This window comes from Callorhinus ursinus, unplaced genomic scaffold (genome assembly GCF_003265705.2).
Source record: "Callorhinus ursinus isolate GAN/ISIS: 27379988/994484 unplaced genomic scaffold, GSC_fseal_2.0 scaffold37, whole genome shotgun sequence".
Classification (NCBI taxonomy): Eukaryota; Metazoa; Chordata; class Mammalia; order Carnivora; family Otariidae; genus Callorhinus; species Callorhinus ursinus.
Window position 1 is genome coordinate 7,135,389 of NW_027397099.1, and position 20,281 is coordinate 7,155,669.

The 20,281-nt window shown below is 52.1% G+C and overlaps 1 protein-coding gene across 21 annotated transcripts in view; it reads left to right on the top strand.

The window, feature by feature from the left end:
- Window positions 1-20,281, top strand: part of TK2 (thymidine kinase 2) — a 97,612-nt gene that overhangs the window by 71,218 nt on the left and 6,113 nt on the right. For 12 of the 21 annotated variants that reach the window (XM_025888768.2, XM_073880187.1, XM_073880185.1 and 9 more), the window contains 4 exons: window positions 6,636-6,724; window positions 7,268-7,347; window positions 9,501-9,581; window positions 10,740-18,072. In XM_025888768.2, coding sequence (XP_025744553.1) covers window positions 6,636-6,724; window positions 7,268-7,347; window positions 9,501-9,581; window positions 10,740-10,838 — 349 coding nt within the window. In that variant the 3' untranslated portion in view covers window positions 10,839-18,072. Of the gene's footprint in view, window positions 1-6,635; window positions 6,725-7,267; window positions 7,348-9,500; window positions 9,582-9,951; window positions 10,066-10,739; window positions 18,073-20,281 lie in introns of those variants that run through there. The other 9 variants (XR_012374638.1, XR_012374642.1, XR_012374639.1 and 6 more) reach the window with 3 other exon arrangements.

Below are 20,281 nucleotides of genomic sequence, written 5' to 3' on the forward strand. Positions count from 1 at the left end.
GCCATGGGGTGAGGAGCAGCCAGGGCAAGTCCTGACTGTAGCTTTGTCCTCCAACCTTCCAGCAGTAGTGGGCCTGATGCTAGAGCCCTGTCCTCCCCGCCCCCACCCGCCCTATCTGGGATTTCAGTGGGACCGAGGTGTCCACCTTAGGTGTACCCAGCCCTTTGCTCTCCTTTGCTCCTTTGCTCATCAGTGCCTCCGCCAGAGGGAGGGACAGGCGGAGGAGGGAAGAGAAAGAACAAACGAGCCCCACCGGTGTTTGTTTATTGCTCTGATGAAAGTATCGAAGCCTGATGCGTGGACCCCGGGCGGCAGGGTGGGACTTCCTGTGCCCTTCGCCTAGCGAGGCTGGCTGTCTTGTAGTTGCCGTCAGCTTGGCTGGTTCTGTGTGGCAGCCAGTGGCTCCTTTTGAAGAGGGTAACCTGGAATGGAATGATCAGAGGCTCAGAGGAGAGAGTGAGGTGCTGAGTTCGGGGAACCTGAGTCCCCTTCTGGCTCTGGAATTTGCTGTCTTTGTGAGCACGGCCAAGTTCTTAAAGCTCCCCAAACCCTTCTCATCTCTAAGTCCTGTCGTCCATCTCTGGAGAGCCTATGGAACAATCACCTAGTTTAGGTTTTGTGCCCCTTATGCAGGTCCTTGCCTACCCTGCTCTTCACGAAATTTGCCAGTTAGCCCCCCCACCCCCCAGCCCCGTTCCCTACCTGCTGGCTGCCCAACACCTGGCAGATTTCCCCAGGAGCCATCAGTCTCTGTTTTCCCAGGAGGCAGTTTTAGCTTATGTCTGTGGCCTTTGGGTACTCATGCTCGTAGCCCTTCATTCCAGCACCTCTGATGGCTGGTTCTGATTTCCTGATCTCTGTGGCTGTGGTTGAGGTCGTAGGTCCAAGAAAACATGGCCCTTGCCCAAAACATGGCTGTCTTGTGGGTAGTGTAGGAAAAAAACTATAGCTTTTAATTTTTTTGAGCCTTTTTCCTGCTCTGTTCTTACTTATGCCTGATGTTTATTGTTTATTGTGCTCCACACACCCTTTCACTGAAGTCCTCCAGGGGCCGAGGACCGCCCGCACAGGAGGCCGCTTCTGCACGGCCCTCCGAGCCCGGGCAGCTGAAGAGGCCTAGCTAGCAAACCGAAAGTGGCTTTGAAGTCTTCTCTTTTGTCTTAGAAATTCACGTGGACTTTGCATTCTGTTCTATAATGTGTTCTTCTGTTTGTGTCTGTAACAAACCCCGTGCTTAGGTGTGGCTTAGAGTACCCCCTTCCTCGGCCGCGTGTCCCAGAGTTCCCAGATTTGGGAGGCGGAGAGAACTCACGGTGGCAGGGGCTCTGAGAAGAACCTTCCCCGCGCAGGTGATTCACTTGTGGCCTGGACCAGGTTATCTGTGCTCCGTGGCAATGTGAGCATTCACTCAAGCGGTTGAGGGGCAGGCCGGGAGCCGCAGTTACTGTCTGGTTCTTCACACTTCTCCCCCTCCAGCCCTCGAGGCAGCCCTGCCGCGTAGGTACTGCTGCCCCTTTTGGCAGAGCAGGCGCAGGGATGGGGCCCGAAGGCCAGTGCTCCTTCCTGACCCGGCAGGTGGCTGAGCAGGGGGAGCTGCCCTGTGGCCTGCTGGGTGGGGCAGCAGGAATGAGGGAGTGGTGAGAGACCTCTGGGTTTCTCGCCTTCAGGCCAGAGGCTTCAGACTGGAGGCCCCAAGGCGCCGACTTGGGTGAGCCAGGCCTCTGTCTCTTTACCCCCAGGCCTTATGGTGGGCTTCTGCCACAGATCACCGTACATCTTGTTAATAACACACATGAGCTGCTTTGCGGAGTCCAGGGCGGAGCCTGAGAACCTGCATTTCTAACTGAAGAACCCTGGGCGGCCACCATCCTGCTGGTTGGGGAGCACACTTGGAGGAGTAAGGCCTCAGAAGAAGCCAGCCGCCAGCCGCAAAGAGCTCTCTGCCCTAATGCCGGGCCCTTTCCCCTGAGAGTTTTGTTCCTGTGGCCTCCCTGGGGTCAGGAGAGCAAGAGCCCAGTCCTGTGGGCTTTTCTGAGGGCAGGCGGCCCATCCTGGTGAAAGTTCTGCAATGCGGGGCTTCCTGTTTCTTGCGCTGCCTGCTGTTTGTTCATTTCTCATTTGTTGCTTCAGGTTTTAGGTGTTGGGGGTTTTGTTGTGTTTTCTTTGTTTGAAGGGTCTCCAGGTTTACTCCCGGGCCAGGAGAGGTGTGGCCATAGGCCAGAGGTTTTCTGCATGGAGACACAGTAGCATGTTTGCAGCCAGAGCTAAGGAAGTGACGGGGTGCGGGGTAGCATGGAAGGCGGGCTTCCCTTGCCGGCAGTCTCCTTACAAGGCCAGCTTTCCTCGATGCAGTGGGTCAGCCACCACGAACTGTTACTGAGTAGGTGTTTTGAGACGTTTCTGCTGCCCCCCAAATACAGATGACCGTCATGTTGAGCCTAAACCAAAGGTATGCTAGAACTGAGCTTGGCTGGATCCTTGGCCCACACCTAAAATAGGATGTTCTGGTTCCCACCTGTGGGGAGGTCAGCTGGGCGCTGGGAACCCCAGGATGGCAAGTGTGGCCTGTCAGCTCCTGTCCCCCCCACCCTCAGGTGCTCAAGGACAAGGCTTCCTACCGTGCCCCGATGGGGAGAGCCCTTTCCCAGGGCAGGGGGCAAGTTGCTGCTGCCCTTCTGTGTTGGGGTTGGTCCTTTCCTCTTTCTCAAAAGCCGTTGAGAAACATTCCATCCTTGGCCTGGAATCTGGGGTGAGGGGCCCTGGTGGAAGGTCACGGCAGGCCACATGGTGGCGTTGTGCATCCCCTGAAGCAAAATTTCTCAAAGGTGTCCTTGCCTTTTGGGTCTCCTAGGGAGAGACCTGCCTCTTCTGGACACCCCCACTGCAGCAAGTTTGGGGCGGACAGAATGTAAGTGCAATTATGCTGGCCAGGGGTGTGAGAGCAGCATGGTAATTGCTGAAAGGGAAGATTCCAGTTACATCATCCCCTTAACGACGGGAACTTGTGAGGCATGGGCACTGCTCTGGAAGGAAAAGCTGAAGGAGGCGAGAATGCCTTGCAGGCAATTATGTGGCCCAAGCCCCGGGGGCTGAATAATTGAATGCAAAGGTTTTACAAGATTGCTGGCCGCCTTTTTCTAAGAACAGAAGTATGAGAATTGAGTGGGACCCAGCTGGGAAATGACAGCTGACTCACCTGGGGCTGGTGGACATTGATTAAGACCCTGCGTTTGGAACAATAGGCAGGGCCGCCTACCTCCCTAACTGGCCTGGGGGCTTGGATTCCTCCCCTGCCCTGGTCTAGACCGGGGCCTCGGGCCTGGGTCGTGACCTTGAGAGCTGTGCCTTTCCTGGGCGGATGCCAAAGAGGCACTGGAGCGTCCCGAGCAGCCCCCTCCACGCACGGACCAGGGAGGGCGAATGACGTCATGGAGATCATATGGATTTGGGGGCCACGGAGAGCCAGGCTTAAATTCTGGCTCAGACTGAGTTGGGCTTCACTGCTCTGGGCCTCAGTTTTCCTCATCTGTAAATCGGGACTAAAAGTGACCTCGCAAAGGTCTTGTGAAAACAAAAGAAAATAATGTTAACAGGCGGACTGGCATTGGAGTGTGCGGTTTCCATTCTGACCTGTGCTGTGCAAACTGGGGACTCCGTGGGCCTCAGGGAGAAGGTGACTGCAAACCGTGCCAAGCAAAACAGCCAGCAGGATTCGTGTGGACCCAGGACCTCGGTTTTGCCACCCTGGCGCAGGGGGAGGCACCGTGAACCCCCCTCAGTGTGCCCAGTCCGCTGGTGGTGAGTCACGTGGCTAGGTTTTCTGTAGAAAGGCGCTGCCCCCGACAGTGGCTTGGCAGTGGTGCCGGGCACCCTGTTCCTTAGGCAGTGTCCAGGACTTGCGACACCGCCGCCCTGGGCAGCTTTCACAGGGCCACGACCCTGTGTTGCTTGTCTGTTCTGTCTGTGTGGTAGTGGAGAAGGGGGGGGTGGGGGCTGAGGAGCAGCTTCCATTTTGGAAATCCCCATTCCCTCCCAGTCACTTTTGTTCTGGAGAACAAACCTTTATTTCCCAGAGAAGGAAAGCATGTAAAGAGAGAATGGTTTGGTTTCTTGAAATCAGATACTCTCAGCTGCAACTAACCAAAACCCAACTCAAAGTAGCCTGAACAACAAGGTTGTTACTGGCTGTCTTAATGGCAGGCTTCAGCGTTGATTTCATTCTGTGGCTCTGGCCCTGTTTTCCTACTCTGTGTCTTGTTTGTGTCCTCAATATGATTCCCTCATGGTGACAAAATGGCTGTGGCAGAACCAGCCTTCTCACCTGCTGGCCAGAGGGTAGGTGTTTTGCCAGTGGCTTTCCTCTAAGTATGAGGAAGCATGGTTTCCATCAACCCCTCCAAACCCCTGCAAACCTCCTTCATGTCTCACTGGTACAGGCCAGGCCCCTGTGGCCAGATCGGCTCAGCCTCGTGAGAAGAGAGTATTTCCCTTCGACCAACTGGGCCTCCCCTGAAGCTTGGCTTGAGGTCGGGTTTCCCTGAAACACTCAGGTCTGTGGATGGATCCTGAATAAATAACGGACTACTCTCAGGAGATAAGAGGAAAGAACTAGGGGCTGGGCAGCCACCTGTCCTCATGCCATACCAGCCCGTGGTCCTAAAGTCCTTACCTTTAGTTCCTGGATTTCACTGGCTCTGGTCCCCTCTGCAGGGTTGTGCACCTTCCTCCCACTGCCCTCCCCCACTGTTTCGGGGCGCCCTCACATGTTAGTCTGCTCTGGTCTGCTCTTGTCTCCTGGCTGAGGTCCGATGCTTGAAGACCTCTAAGGTGCCCACAGCTGGCCTTCTGCCCCTGCTGTTCTGTCTCGGGTACCGTATGTTTTCCTGCTACTCAGCCTGAGCACAGCCCGTCTCCCCTGAGGGCGCCATGGGGGGTCTCAAGGATGAGGGGCAGGTGTCCCTCTTCAGTCTATGCCATGCCCTGTCATTTGGGCCCCAGGCAGGGCTGCTTGTGGCCTTAGTATCCCCGAGATGCGCCCCTCCAGCTGCCTGAGCTTCTTGCCTCCCTCCATGCCCATCCCTGCACTGCTCCTCCCTGCCAGGTGGAAGTCCGTTCACAGCACCCAGCAGGGGGCCGGCTCCAGACCACTCCCCGTCGTTCATCGGCAGTCAGAACCGCCCCCTCCCCCGCCCCCCCCACCATGCACCCTGGGCGCAGGCACGGCCCCTGTCCCCGTAGCCAGTCCTGCCAAACCCTGTTCTGAGTGGATCCAAGATGGTATCCAAGGTGGGTAGGGTGTTAAAAGGGAGAATTCCTCTCCTGGACCTTGGAGGATCACCCAACCTTTGACAGGTGTGTGTCCCCTGGTTGCCGGTCCTCTGGCTCTTTTATGTGGGTTTCCTTTTGGGGCGGGGGAAACGCACAGGAGCCAGGGAGAGACACCAGGCCTCTTGCACTCTTGGTCTCTTGTCTTGATTTTTTCCTTCCTTTTTCTTTTTTAAAAGATTTTATTTATTTATTTGTCAGAGACACAGCGAGAGAGGGAACACAAGCAGGGGGAGTGGGAGAGGGAGAAGCAGGCTTCCTGCGGAGCAGGGAGCCCGATGCGGGGCTTGATACCAGGACCCTGGGATCATGACCTGAGCCGAAGGCAGACGCTGAACGACTGAGCCACCCAGGTGCCCTCTTCCTTCCTTTTTCAGTTAACATTTTAAATATGTAGTTATTTCCTCTCCTCTGATTTTGGAAAATACAAGGTAGAAAGAAAACATTAAAGTCTCCTAGAGTCCCAAAAAATCTTAAAAAAAAAGAAAGGGGGCGCCTGGGTGGCTCAGATGGTTGAGTGTCTGCCTTCGGCACAGGTCATGGTCCCAGGGTCCTGGGATCGATCCCGTATTGGGCTCCCTGCTCCACGGGGAGCCTGCTTCTCCCTCTCCCTCCTACTGTTCCCCCAGCTTGTGTTCTCTTGCTCTCTCTGTCAAATAAATAAATAAATAATCTAAAAAAAAAAAAAGTCTCCTATACTCCCACAGCTCAGAGAAAAGCACTGGATGCATTTTGTTGTCTTTCTTTCCAGTCTTTTTTCGAAATGTGTGAATGATTTCTCCGGGAAATACAGTTGGGTCATACTACACACAATTTTATACCTGCTGTTCTCATTGAACACTCGATTGTGAGCGTTTTCCACGTCATTAAATGTTATTTTACGACACCATTGTTCAGTTCCTGCATGGGGTGCTGTTATATTGGTGTGCCAAGATTTCATTTTTCATTATTTTTGGTGGTGCTTGCAGTGGGCATCCATGATTATTTGCACAAAATAGATTTCTAGAGGTGAAATTGGTTTGCTGCTCCACCTTCCAACGTGAGCATTGTCCCTGTTCTCTGGGGTCAGGCCTCAAAGCCCCTTTCTCTGCTTGGAGTTCAAGTCCCAGATGAGCTCTCCCATCGGGCACTTCCATGACAGTTGCTGCATTAGACTGGAAACTGTGCCCCCGGCAGCAGAGGTTCAGAGGTGTTGGGGGCCCAGTATCCCATGGATCATGCTATGCCCTGGTGCCCCGGGCTGCGCCCTTTACACAGAAGCCATCCACAGATCCTTTTGATGCATAAAACCCTAACACCTCTCATTATAGCGGAAAGATGCCTGAAGTGGACTATGTGATTCTGTCGGAATGGTTTGACTGGATTGTGAGGAACATCGACGTGTCCGTTGATTTGATAGGTGAGAGACCCCTCCTGACCAGCCCCCGGGGTCCCAGGGAGCATGTGCTTGACAGGACTGCCAGCTGGCAGGGGCAGCGGGCAGGGCCCCAACCATTAGTGATTCTTTGCCCACGTTAGTTCAGCCTTCTCTCCAAGGGCAGACAGGATCTGGGGGCTTCTGGTCCCTCCTCAAGCTGCTCTCCCCTGGGTCCATTGTGATTCGATGGGTTTTTTTTTAGTGTGTAAGGGAGGGAGGAGGCCAGAACCCGTGTGAAGCTTTGTGCACATGTGGAACTTCGTTCAGCCTCACAGCAACCCCGTGGGGCTGGTGACGTGGAAAGAAAATGAAAGTGGGCATGAGGGTCAAGATGCCTGAAGGCCACACAGCTGGGCAGTGGTCAGGCTGGGGGCTGGCTGGGGTCTCTGTCTCCTGCTCAGAGTGGTTGGCAGATGTTTCTCTCCACGCCTTGTGCACAGGCCTGCCTTCCCCCTCTCCCTGGCCTCCACTTCTAAGCCACAAACAGAGTCATTAGAGCCACATACTATTTTTTTTAAATCTCAGTGTATCTCCGGACCACCCCTGAGACCTGTTACCAGAGATTGCGGCTGAGATGCAGGGAAGAGGAGACGGTCATTCCCTTGGTAAGAGCCGCCTTGAAGCCGCTTAATGCCCGGGAAGCTACTTCCATCCCTCCCTGAGATCACTGTGCTGTCGCAGACAGGGAACTGGGAACTGAGCATACTGCGGGGTAAGCTCGGACTTCCTCTGTGGCCCGAGAGGCTGTGTGAAGCTCCTGAGGCCCGGGTCGCCGCGGTTGGCGCCCTCTGGGCCCAAAGGCATCCCCTCTCCCGCTGCCCGCCAGGCGCCCCCCAGGGCGTGTCCTAGCCACCTCCTGAGGACTGCTTGCCTTTGTGCCCAGCTCTGGAGCCTCGCCAGAACACTCCCTCCCGTTGGCAGCTCCGTCCCCTGTGCTGAGTGCCGTGCTGGGCTCCGAGGCTGTCCTCTCTGGTACTTGCCCGGTACCTCGCCCTTCCGGGTGCTGGCTCAGGGCCACGGGACCTCTCGTCAGGACGGTGTGATTGTTGGACTGCCCCCCTCATCCTGGCCCCACGTGCCCTCCCGAACCTGGCCTCCACGGGGCTGCTGCGCGGGGATGTTTCCAGCACAGAGCACCACTCATGCAGTTTCCCAGCCACTAACCCTTCGGCGGCTTGCTGCCGTCTCGAGTAAAGTCCCCACTAGCACATGCCACCTCGAATCCTGCTGGATCCGTGTTACCTCCCTCCACCCCCTGCCTCTCATGCTCTGGCCACAGAGACTAGTCGTGGCTACACACACACTCACACTCACCCTGCACTTACACAAATGTGCTTTTGTGCAGTGGCTTCTTTTGCCTTCCAAGTTCAGCTTAGATGTCACCTTCTCCAGGAAGCCTTCCTTGACCTTCCCGCCATTGTGCTCCCCTAACCTCTGGGCTTACGATGGTCACAACCCTAAGGACAAGCATACCGAAACTGTTTGTTTATATGTTTTGTTCCCCATCCCTCATCAAATTGTGAGCTTTTTAAGATTAGGTCTTATTCCCTGCACCCCCAGCGTGTTTCCCAGGGCTTGGCACCGAGGAGTTGCTCAGTTAATACTGACCTGAATGCCCCATGTGAATGCCACTGGGACAGAGGCTGGGCAGGCATTTCCTGGGATGGGTCTCAGCTCAGGATGGGCTGGTCTAGGGGCCCTGGAAGACCCGCCCAGCTCCCGAGGCCCACCCAGCCTTGTTTTCCCCAGGTACCAGTAAGGTTGATGCCAGCCATGAAGGCGTAGGCCTCCTTCTGGGTAGCTCCTTTGAAATCCGGAGAGAGGAGTGATTGAAGGAAGGGCACAGTGGAGCGGGGCTGGGCTAGGCTGTGGTGGGGCAGGGCCGCTCTGTGCAGTGACCCAGATGTTCTGAAGAAATGACAAGTCTGGAGTACCTCCAAGCCATTATTAGCTGGGCCTTTATCTTAGTGTTTCTGACAAGGCCTATAGGACACGTCTGTTGTTGCCAAGGGATAACTCGATGGTGGATGAAAAGGTGGCATTGCGGTTTCCCTGGGAGCTTCTGGGCTGGCAGTAAATTGCTGCTTGGGAAGGTGGCTATGGGTGGTCAGAGCACCGTGGCCTCCGCATGAGAAAGTGTCTGTCCAGTCCTGCCTGGTACGGAGGCGCTGATGGCTTAGGGGCATGTCCGGGCCTCTCTCCCCCTGGGTTCCACCTTGTGAGGCTTTCTGAAGTTGGTCTTCATGGTCTAGAGGGCTTACAGGTCACAAGTTGTCAGGTGGGGTGGAAGCAGCGGGAGTGGGTCTCCTAGGCCAGTGAGGGTCACAGGCCTCTTGGGAAGGACAGAGTGGGGGTGTCAGAGGCTGCCCAGGGCTGGGAAGCAGCTGTGGACCCCAGCATGAAGGAACTGGTGGCCCTGCTGATAGAGAAGTGGGCGTCAGTGTGAGAAGTCTGGTGGGACAGTGTGTGCAGGGCACCGTTGGAGCAGGGCAGCACTGGGGGGAGGGAGTAGGTCCGGGAGGGGCTCCTCTAACTGTCGCCATGGCCCGGCTGGCTGGTGGGGGGCGAGTGGCTGCGTTTATGACTGTCCATCTGAGCCAGGTTGGCAGTTGCAGACCCCTATGTCCAAGCCACTCCCCGTGGTCATGGACGTTCACACCCCCTGCCCGAGGTCCTTGCTGGAGAGGTTTGCTCCCCTGCCTGCTCCCGAAGGCCTGGGTTCATGTGTATGTCTGTGTGTGTGTGTGTTTCCTGGCAGGACTACCTGAATGCTATTCACCACCTCTATGAGGAGTGGCTCATCCACGGGGGCCTTTTCCCTGTGGCAGCCCCTGTTCTGGTAAGTCCCCCTGGCAGGGCTGGAGACTTTTCTGGAAGGAGGAGTGACCCGGGGAATGTCAGCCACTCTGCAGTCTGGGGAGGGGCCAGGTCCTTCAGAGCTGGAGGATCGAGAAGAAGGAAGCAGGGAGGGTAGAAGGGGCCCTTTCTCTCTCCTGGTCCCCATTCTGGACTGAGTCTCCGGGTCCGTTGGACAGACCTGAGAGAAGGGGACCTGTCCCCGTGTCATTACACCGGTGGCCACAGTAGCATCTCACTTACCCAGCATCATTAGTGATGGAGTGTTCCAGATGGCTGAAGCCTCTAGACGCGGGTTTTGGCTTTAGCCCCTTGGGATGGGGGTCTCTCTGATGCAACCATCCCTTCTCCAGTGGATGGCAGCCATGGAGCCTCGTTGCCCCTCTCCTCGGTGACCCAGGGCATCTGAAGGAACACCAGTTGCTGTCCTGGGCTGTTACCCAGTGGCGCCCTTAGGAGGTGCTGAGGTGTGTAGGACAGTTTGCCCCAGACCACTAATGTCTTTGAGTTCGTACGTTGGCTTCGTGTAGCAGCTTCTCCTGCCGACACTTGCCACTTGTAACTGCGTGCCATTTCCGCCCCACCTTTCCCTGCTTCCCTGTCCCCTCCTTTCCTGCTTTGCTGCTGCTCAATTTCTTCAGGCAGGCAGATGGGTCCCGAGACGGCTGGCGATGTGCGCCCAGTGTGGGATCTGAGGGAGGGCCATGCACAAACTTCTGTGCGTGGCCTAAGGGACATCTGTGTGGGCTGCTCAGAAAATTCTACTCATCATGGTGCTTCCAGGCCATGAGGTTGCTGGAAAGTGAGATATTACTGTACTGGAATTTTAAGGAAGTAACATCTGTTTCCCCCCCGCCATTACTGGATAATATAAAATGATGGGGAAAAAACTCATTCACGGGCTGGCTGCAGGGACAACCATAGTGGATTCTTAAGTGGAAACGTAGCTGAGAATGTGAATTGACCTAGAACCTGGTGCTGTTCTGCTCTAACCCTCCTTTTTATCTGCCTGTGACCTTGGACTTCTCTGCCACTCCTTGCCTCCTCCTGTGTGCCTCCGTCTCTCTCCCTCTTCATGTGTGAAGGGGAGGATGGTGTTGAGGTCAAGCGCAGTCCTGTGACCCGTGTGTTTAATTTCCAGGTGATTGAGGCTGACCACGACGTGCAGAAAATGTTAAAACTCTTTGAACAAAACCGGGACCGAATATTAACTCCAGAGAATCAGAAACATGGTTCATAGGATGGGGAAGATCATGCCAGAAAAATGCTGCCAAGTTAGCTATTAGGAGCAATTTGGACATGTCCACTCTCAAGAGGGCTTGATATCTGGCCACATTTGTTTTCCTGATGGTCTTCTCCTCTTTGCCAGTGTCTTCATCCTGGGTCTCTGGCCCTTGAGGGTAAATGACAAATGGGACCAATGGGTTTGTCATGCCCTTTGGTGTTTGCAGCCTTGCATTCCCCAGCACCTCTCCTGCTGGTTTCCCCGCTGCTGGGTCCCTGTGATTAAGGGAAGAGCCGCCTGAAGTAATGCTGGGCTTAGGGTCTCTAACCCTTCTGACCACCCAGGAGGGTGAGGTAGTGGCCTCACATCCCAGGGAAGAAGTCGAAGCTCAGAGAGGCTGAGAGACTCCCCCAGGGTCACACAGCCAGGGACAGTGGCATTGGCACAGTTCAGACATTCTCGGCCTCCTCCTGAGAGCCTGCCTTCCCTTGATAGAGATCTCGTGTGTGTATGGGGAGAGTCGGCAGTGCACGGAGTCAGTGCCATCATTTTCTCATTATCTGAGCACTTCGCGAGGACAGTCGATGCTCTTAGACTTTCACAAAATTGGGTCGTGTTTGGCTTGAGCTCAGTGTTCAGTGGTTTCCCAGCAGGAGGCTGCTGTGGCATTGACCACCTCGGCATCTGCACTTCCATGTCCTTAGGAGAATCCTGTGCAGGCTTCTGACTGGTGCTCGGTCTCCTTGGTGATGAAGGCCTTGCCGGAGCTGCTGTCACTTCTCCGTCTTGGTGCCTGGGTGGTTTGCCCAGGGTCAGGCTGGGGAAGGGGCCCGCTGGCCCTGGCTTCTGAGGCCTCCGTACTCTGTACTGGCCTTATGTGAAGAGCTTTGCCCTTGGAATTACTGAGAGTTTGGGGCCCCGGGGAGAGACACAAGTGGCCTTAAGTCTTTCTGAAATGTTTTTCCATCCAAGGAGACCCTTGGACCATACAGCATGAAATCATCTTTATTGGTTCGGAAAATATCCTAGCTTCCTTCAGCTGCAACAATACATCAAAGCCACCGCTGTCTCTTGAATCAAGTGGGAAGTGAGAGAAAGAAGGAACATTCTTTTAAGGGGGGCAGTCTGGACTGGAAGATCAGGGCTTGCAAGCAAAGGCTCTTGGAGCCCTGGTGCTCCGGTATTTTGGAGGTGGGTGGAGAGAGCTTCAAGAAGACTGGTGGTAAACATGGGGAAGGGTCAGTTGTGACTTTGGGGAAACAGGCCTCAGCCTCTCCCGAGCAGCGGTTGGCATCGACGAGGGTTGGAAGGCCTTGTCCCGGCCTCTGCCTGAGTGTGGTACCTGTGCGTGCGGCTCTCTGACTCGACGTGGGTGACCGGAGCCCTGGTGGTCCTGGCCCAGAGGGAGGCAAGCACTGTGACTCCTGGACCAGTTCTTGGGCTCCGTGGGCAGGATGAGGGGCAGCAGCCCAGCGGGGACGTGTCTCTCGGCCCGAAGGTCAGGGACCGACCAGAAGTTGGGGGGAGGTGAGGGCCTGTGCTGCCCGGTGTCTTGACGAGCCAGGGCAGTCTTTGGGAATTTGTAAGTGAACAGTCCAGGATTTTCCCCCACAGCTCAATTTGAGCATCTGTTTTGGGGGAAATGTGATTTTTTTTTGGGGGGGGGAATATGACTAAAGAAAGTAAAGTCTTGCCCTGTGGTCGCCAATAAATCCTTCACCTAAAACCTGATGTTAATCTTGGCTTGCTACCTAGGCCAGTGATTTTAGCCCCCCGCAACAGCATCCTTTTGCCAGTAGGATAATGTGTTTTCATTTTTTTAAACTCCATCTTTCCTAACACGGGATGTATGTATGGGTCCAGGAGAGCTCACCATCCTCTTGCTCTGGCACGTGGAGCGGATGCCGTGTGTCTGCAGCGGCCAGGGCAGGGGGCCGAGATCTCGCAGGCCAGCTGTGTCCCACGAGATGGCTGGTGCCTGGCTTGCATGGACGTGGGTTGCTCTCCCTGTGCGGCAGGCAGGGCTGGTGGCACCGGGGGGCGCGGAGCAGCTCTAAAAGCCAGGGTACAAAGAGGGCAGATGGCACATGGTAGGCATGGGGCCTAGTTTTAGAGCAGAGGGGAGGCACGCTGCGGGGGCTCTCAGGAATGGCTGGGAGGAGCATGGCGGGGCTGGCGTCTCCAAATTGCCAACAGAGCAAGCCAGGGCAGTGACATCCCCGCTTGGCTGGTGTCGCCCCATTCTTACCCTGAGGTGGGGTTCCGTAGGGCATAATGGGAGTAAGTTGCAGAGCGGCCCCAGCTGCTTTTGACTCTTGGTAATTAAAAATTTTTTTGGAATAGCACATAGGTTTTGGTCAGCATTTTTAGTGAAATAATTCTAATTTACACGTCACCTTTTTAATTTTATATGCAAAAGACATGATTAGAATCATTCAGAAATATTTCATGTACCTGGTGATTAAAAAAAAATGAGATAGAAGTGTATTTCTGTGTCACATCAAAGTGCGGAAGTGGGTGATTCAGGGCTGGTGTGGTGGCCCCAAGGCCATCAGGGTCCTGGGCTCTTGCTGGCTTTCTGTTCCCAGTTCAACTTCCTGGTTCGTGGCTTCCTTCCTCTGGGGACTTCCTGTCCAAGATGGTACCAGAGTTCCTCCTCCGGCTACTGCTGGCATCAGGACATACTGTCCCCCGCTCACATGTTAATTCTAATGTGGATGATGACCTTTACAAGGCACAACTGAGATAAGCTGGAAGGTTCTAGCAAGATTTTGCCAGAGGCCTTGGAGGTGGGGCAAAGGCAGGAGGGAAGTCGGGACTCACGGGCTGGACCATGGGTCCAGCGTCAGGGCCGTGGTGCCCTCTGGCCCCACCTGTCCCTCCCTCCTGCCCTCACATCACATCTCCCTCACCGCCTGGTGCTACAGTGTCCTCGGTGTCCGAGGCTCAACCTGCCTCCTGCGTTGGGTGGAGCTGGGTGAGGGCACAGACCGCTGGGCTGACGCACTCCCACAGCATGGCTCTCAGGAGGCCCTCCTAACTGTGGACCCTGGGAAATGATGTCACCTTTCCGTTTCTCTTCCTACCCCCTTTCATTTCCACCTGAGCCCTTTACCTGGATACGAAGTCCCGTCCTGCCCCCTTCCCCTCCCTGCCTGTGGAATACCTCAGTCAGAGACCCTTCCAGGGCCTCCCACAGACTCCCACCCCAGACCTGGGGAAGGATTGAAGCATTTACAACCTTGAGAGCAGGTAGATGTTTCCAGAACCTGCCTGCCCCTAGGTGCTGTTCAATCTATGCCATCTTGTTTTCTTAGAGCCCTGGGGCCGGATGAAGGCGCTCATTTCAAATGCTCCCCCAGCTGTGGAATGAGTAACATTCATCCCCGTGGCCTCTCCAGCCCGAAGAATTACAGTTATTAAAGTAATTGACGAGCTCCTGGAAATGTCAGCCCTCCCTGTTGAAAATCTAATAACAATAATACCCTGCCTGGTGCCTCTGGGCTTTGGCAGTGGATTACTCACCCGGGGCCCCAGGGTCACTGGCACGGGGCTTTCTTTTCCTCATAACCCCAACCCCGCAGCTCCCCTAAGGCCGAGTGAACTCTGTGTTCCTCTACTTTATGTAAGATAGTGAGCTTGCCAAAGGCTGTCATTAAACATAACCCAAGAGAGAGCCAGTCTGGTGGAGTCCAGAGTGGGTATCCGCATTTACTGCCGTCTTCCTACATTTCTGCATTTCTTGGCTTTCTCTTCTTCAAGGCTGGGGTCTGTGGAACACAGGTGTTCTGGGAGATAATAATAGGTGTTCTGAGAAAGAAGGGTTCCGTAGTCTAGGAAGTTTGGGAAGCGCCACCTGGGTACTTTCTCTGAGACACACAAGGTACATTAGTTTAGTTAAACTCAAGCAGTCCAGTGGTAAAAACACCTTTTCAACTTTATTTAATCCAGGGACTCTCAAACTCATTGACAGTAGAACCCCTCTTTGGGGAATAGCCATTAACAGTCTCCAAGCATGCTCATGTTCCTCGGAACACACATTGAGAATAGCACTGTTTTAGGGGACCTGCACCTGTGGCTGACTCTCGGCTTTTGTGCCCTTTGGGAGTCTCTAGCTCCTGGTTCTCCACCTTCAGTGCATCTGAATTCCCCGGAGGGCATGTTAAAACATGGATTACGAGACCCACCCCCAGAGTTTCCAATTGAGCAGGTGTGGGGTGTGCCCGAGAATCTGTTCTCTGACAGTGTTCCAGGTGACGACGAGGCTGTGGTCCAGGGACCACCCTTTGAGAGCCACCTCTCTTGATTGACACTTTCTAGAATTGGCCATCCCTGAGTCCCAAGAAAACTTGGCCCCTTGTTGGTTGTTGAACGTCTTGTGAGTGTTGGATGTCCTGTCTGTCAAATGAGAGAATCGCTCACTTCTCATGACATGGAAGGGGTCTGGACCAGGGCCCGGTATGTGGCAAGTGTCCCTGGAAATGTTCGTTCATCCGATGTGGCCCAGGAAACGGGGCTGTAAAGCAGGTACTTGGCTGAGTAATGGCAGCAGCTGCAGGGACTGGCACTTTCCATTGGAGTGGCGTGGATGCGTGCTCTTACTAGCTAGTCAGGGGGCCACCTGGACTGATCTGTTCAGTAGGTACAGATCACAGGTGGCCCCCTGACTAGCTGGGGGCCTCTTTGAGGCTGACCTTCGGGACTGTACCTCTGAAAAGTGCATCATGGCCCTTCTGGAATAACAGAGTATGGGGCAGGCAATTGGCCTTTCTTTTCTTTTTAAAAATGTTCCTGCTTCTCATGGGGATTCTGGATCTATAGCTGGCATCCTGTGGCATGAGAGAGGGGCCTGGAGAGACACAGCTGCTTCTCAGGCCATGGGAACGGACACCACTTCTTGTACCAACAAGGCCCTGGATTCCTTACACAATAAACTGATGTCTTCTTGGAGATCTCCTTCTCAATGGGCTCAGGTGACCTCTCACTCGTCCTTTCCCTAATGCACAGAGCAGATTTATTTGTAGCCAGAGATGGGTAGATGTGGGTAGCTCCAGGCTCATCTTAGGAAATGCCCAGAAAAAATGGGCAATGGCCAGTTGTTAAGTTTTAAGTGACTCTTACCTTTGGGATCCACTTGGCTTTGTGGGTGGGACTTGGGCTTTGGGGTCAGAATATAGGCTGGGCTCCCATTTCCCTGGTTTTTGGGTGCAAGACCCTGGGCAGGTCACCTCACTTCTCTGGTCCTGTTTCTTCCTCCCCTGGACACCGGGCTTCTGTTTTCTCCCTCACGAGGAGAGAGGCTGCACAGACTATGAAGGGGTAAGTTAAATGAGGGATGGACACAGAGGGTCTGGAGCAGCACCTGGCTACTCCCGGTCCTTCAAACCCCTTCCAGCTCTCTGTAGTTGGCTGGAGAAGAGACCAGACTTTCTTGCACCTTCCTGGAGGGGGAAGCTGTTAGTGGGCTGCTCCAGGCCAGGGTGGTAGAGATGCTGCATTTTCATTTTTAAGACCTGCTTCTTCATCAGTGCTATGGGGGAGCTAGTCGTTCAGCACCTTCGCCAGCCATTTGCTTAGCCCAGAGTCCTCAGGCCATCTGTAAGCAGGCCTCTCTTCTCTCCCTGTCTTTCGACAGCACTTCGCATGCATCAGCTCTGTGCCAGGCCCCGTGCTGGGTGACAGGTGCACACTGGTGAACAGGACAGACACAGCCCCTCCACTCACGAAGCATGTAGTTTAGCTCCTCCTAGCTGCCCCCGTCCTGAAATACCCCTGAGAAAATGCACACTGAGGCCGGAGGGCACCAGCAGCCCCTCAGCATTCCCTTCTGCTGGGGTAAAGAATTAACACCATAATATATCCCAAAGAATCAGTGATAAAACGAACACAAACAATAACATTTTAGTGACCTAGCAGGATACAAAATTAGCATATGCAAACAGTAAACAGCAGTCATAATGGTAGTGAAAATCCCATTTACAGTGGTAACAAAGAAGGTTAAGTACTTTGGAATAAATTTAACAAGATACATACAAAAACATAGAAGAAAATATGCTAAAAACTCTTCTCAAAGACAGCAAATAAGACTTGAACAAATGTAAAGACATCCCATTCTTGGATAGGAGGACTCAACGTAAAGATGTCAGTTCTGCCTAAGTTAAATCACAAATTTAATACAATCTCAGTAGAAATACCACAGTCTATTTTATGGAACTCTACACGTTATCCTAAAGTTCATATAGAAAAGTGAACATTCAGGAATAACCAGGAAACCACTGAAAAAGAAAAACGATGTTGGAGGACCAGCCTTACCAGACATTCAAACATACTCTAAAACCTCTAGTATCGAAATAGTGTGGTACTGCTGTGTGAATAGACAGAGCAGTGGAGTGAATAGCCCAGAAATAGACCTAATTAAGCACACGTGGAAATTTAGTACATGAACAAGGTGTCATCACCAATCACTGGGGTAAAGATGGACTTTTTAACAAAGGGTGCCGAAGTGACCCTTTGGGGAAAGATAAAGAGATCCATATCTCACACCATACCCAAGAATAAACTCCAAGTGGTTAGGGATCTAAATGTAAAAATTGGAACCAGGCAAGTACCTTGATTTAGGGAAAACTTCCTAAGTATGATTCAAAATCCAGGGGCAACTAAAGATTAATCAATTTGACTAAATAAAAATTTAAAAAAATGTGTGATAAAACCCATCATGAACAAAGTCAAAAGACCAGAAACCGGGAGAAAATGCAACTTATGTAACAGACCGAGAGTGAATATTCCTAACTACCCATGAAGAATTCTTTAAAAATGAAGGACAAAGGACCAAAAATCAAATAGAAAAATGAGAAAAAGATGTGAAAGACAAGTTACAAAAAAGATCTAAAAATGGTCTGTAAACATGTGAAAAACACTCAAATTCACTCAGAAATGCAAATGCTATGGTCTGAATATTTGCCCCCCCCAAATGCACTTGTTGAAAACATAATGCCCAAGGCGATGGTATTTAGGAGGACCTTCAGGAGGGGGATTAGGCCGTGAGGGTAGAGCCCTCATGAATGGACTCAGTGCTGTTATAGAAGGGACCCCACAGAGCTCCCATGCCTCTTCTATGTGAAGACACAGCAAGAAGTCAGCAGTCTGCAAACTGGCCAAGAGCCTTTGCCAGAACCCGGCCATACTGGCACCACATTGGACTTCCAGCCTCCAGAACTGTGAAAAATAAATTTCAGTTGTGTTTAAGTCACCAGTGTGTGGTATTTTGTTATAAAAGCCCAAATGGACTAAGCAAATTAAAAGAACAGTGACATACCATTTCTCACCTACCAGACTGGCAAACCAAACCAAACCAAAACAACAAACACATTCTGTTGGTGAGGCTGTGGGGGAGAAAAGTACTCACATACATTACTGGTGGGAGTATACATTTGTACAACCCTTCTGGAGAGAAGTTTGGCAACAGCTAACAAACTACATCTGCACTTATATCACGAACCACCAATCCCACTTCTGGGATCTAATACATACTTCCTACAATAGGAAAATATCTATGCCCCAGGTTATTTATTGCAGCATTGGTTTTAACTGCAAAATAATTGGAAACAACCTAAGGATCTTACATAACAGAGTGGCTAAATTATGGTACAGCCACACAGTGGTGTAGAAAAAAGAATGAGGAAGCTGTCTCTGAACAGGTGTGATTTCCAGGATGTAAAGCAACGTCGAGTGAAAAAAGAAGCAATATCCAAAGGAGTATCTATGGTACGCTACCCTTTATATAAAAGGGTATATAAAAAGAAAGGAGAAACCTAAGAACATAAACAGATGCAGAGGAAATGCAGGAAGGATAACCCAGAAACTGAACAGACGGGAAAAAAGGCTGGAGAGAGGGAAGGATGGGATGGGGTTGCAGGGACGAGAAGGGAATGATTCTTGTGTGAATGTGTCTTTTTGTGTAGCCAACTCTTAGAACCATAGGAATGTGTCACATTACCCCCCTCGATAAATAAGATCAACGAGGATGTAGGGGGAGTGGAACACAGAAAACAAAAACAGGTGGCCCTGACAACATCCCACGTGAAAAACGGCCACATTGGAGGCGTGAGAAAATAAAGAAGTAGCCTAAGGAACTGGAAAACAGGGTCTTGACTGGAGGTGGGAAGAATAGAGGCAAAAATCACTCTTCCTAAATGCTGTCCTGTAGTTTTAAATGTGTTTCTCATGGAGGTGTGGTCAGCAATTCTGGAATTTTAGTAATAGTCTTGAACAAATAAGTTGACTCTAGTTTAAGAGAGCTGGGGTTCATTCTCTTCTAGAGAAAGAAGTTATAAATAAAAGGGCACAGGTAGAATAAACCCTGTGGTGTTGGATTAGAAGCAGAGGCATCACTATAAACTCACGGTTTTAAAATTCTATATAGATATGGAAATAGAACCACGTGTGTATATGCATGGGTTAGTACATGTCCGTGTGTTTCCTGACTGTCCCCTGACTAGGCTTGAAGGCAATGACAGCCAGTAACAGCACACCTGGCGCCTGGATCTTGGTGTCTAAACATCATTCTCCAGTGAAAGGAACCAGGGCTCCTAGGACAAGGGGTTTATTCCAGGGGTGCAGCAGGTAAATATCACCAGTAATAAGATGTATTGACGTCATGAACTCATCAAAAGATGCACCAAGGACACAGCATCATTTTTTCATGATATTTTGCCAGAAATGCATAACTTCACTCCAGCCATAAAACAAACAACCCCCCCCCACACCAGACAAACCCAAATTGTGACAATAAAATAAAACTGATCAGTATTAAATTTTGACCCAAAGCATCAAGATCATGAAAGACAAAAGGCTGACACAGTGTTACAGATTGGAGGAGTTGAAAGAAAAGTAACAAATGCAATGTGGGATCCTGGATAGGATCCTGGAAGGGGGAGAGGGTAGTAATGGGAGAACCGGTAAAATTTAAAAAAGGTTTGTAGTTTAGTTAATAATACTGTATCAGTGTTGATTTCCTGTTCTTCACAATCGTACTATGGTTATGTAAGATGTCAGTTTGAGGGGAAGCAGGGGGAGGACTGTAAGGGAATTCCTTGCATTATTTCACAACTTTTCTCTAAATCTAAAATTAGTTAAAATAACTCTCTTCCTGGGAAATAAAAGCAGAACACAACACTATAAATACTACAATCCCACATTTATAAAAAAAGACCAAGAGGTGCCTGGGTGGCTCAGTCAGTTGGGTGTCTGACTGTTGATACGAGCTTGGGTCTTGATCTCAGAGTCCTGAGTTTGAGCCCCGCATTGGGCTCCATGCCAAATTACGCTAATACCATAACATTGAGTATCTCCCAGTGGTAGATATTATAGTAACTTCTGCTTTTGTTTTCATATTCATCTGTATTTTCTTTCTTTCCTTCCTTCCTTTCTTCTTTCTTTCTTCCTTCCTTCCTTCCTTC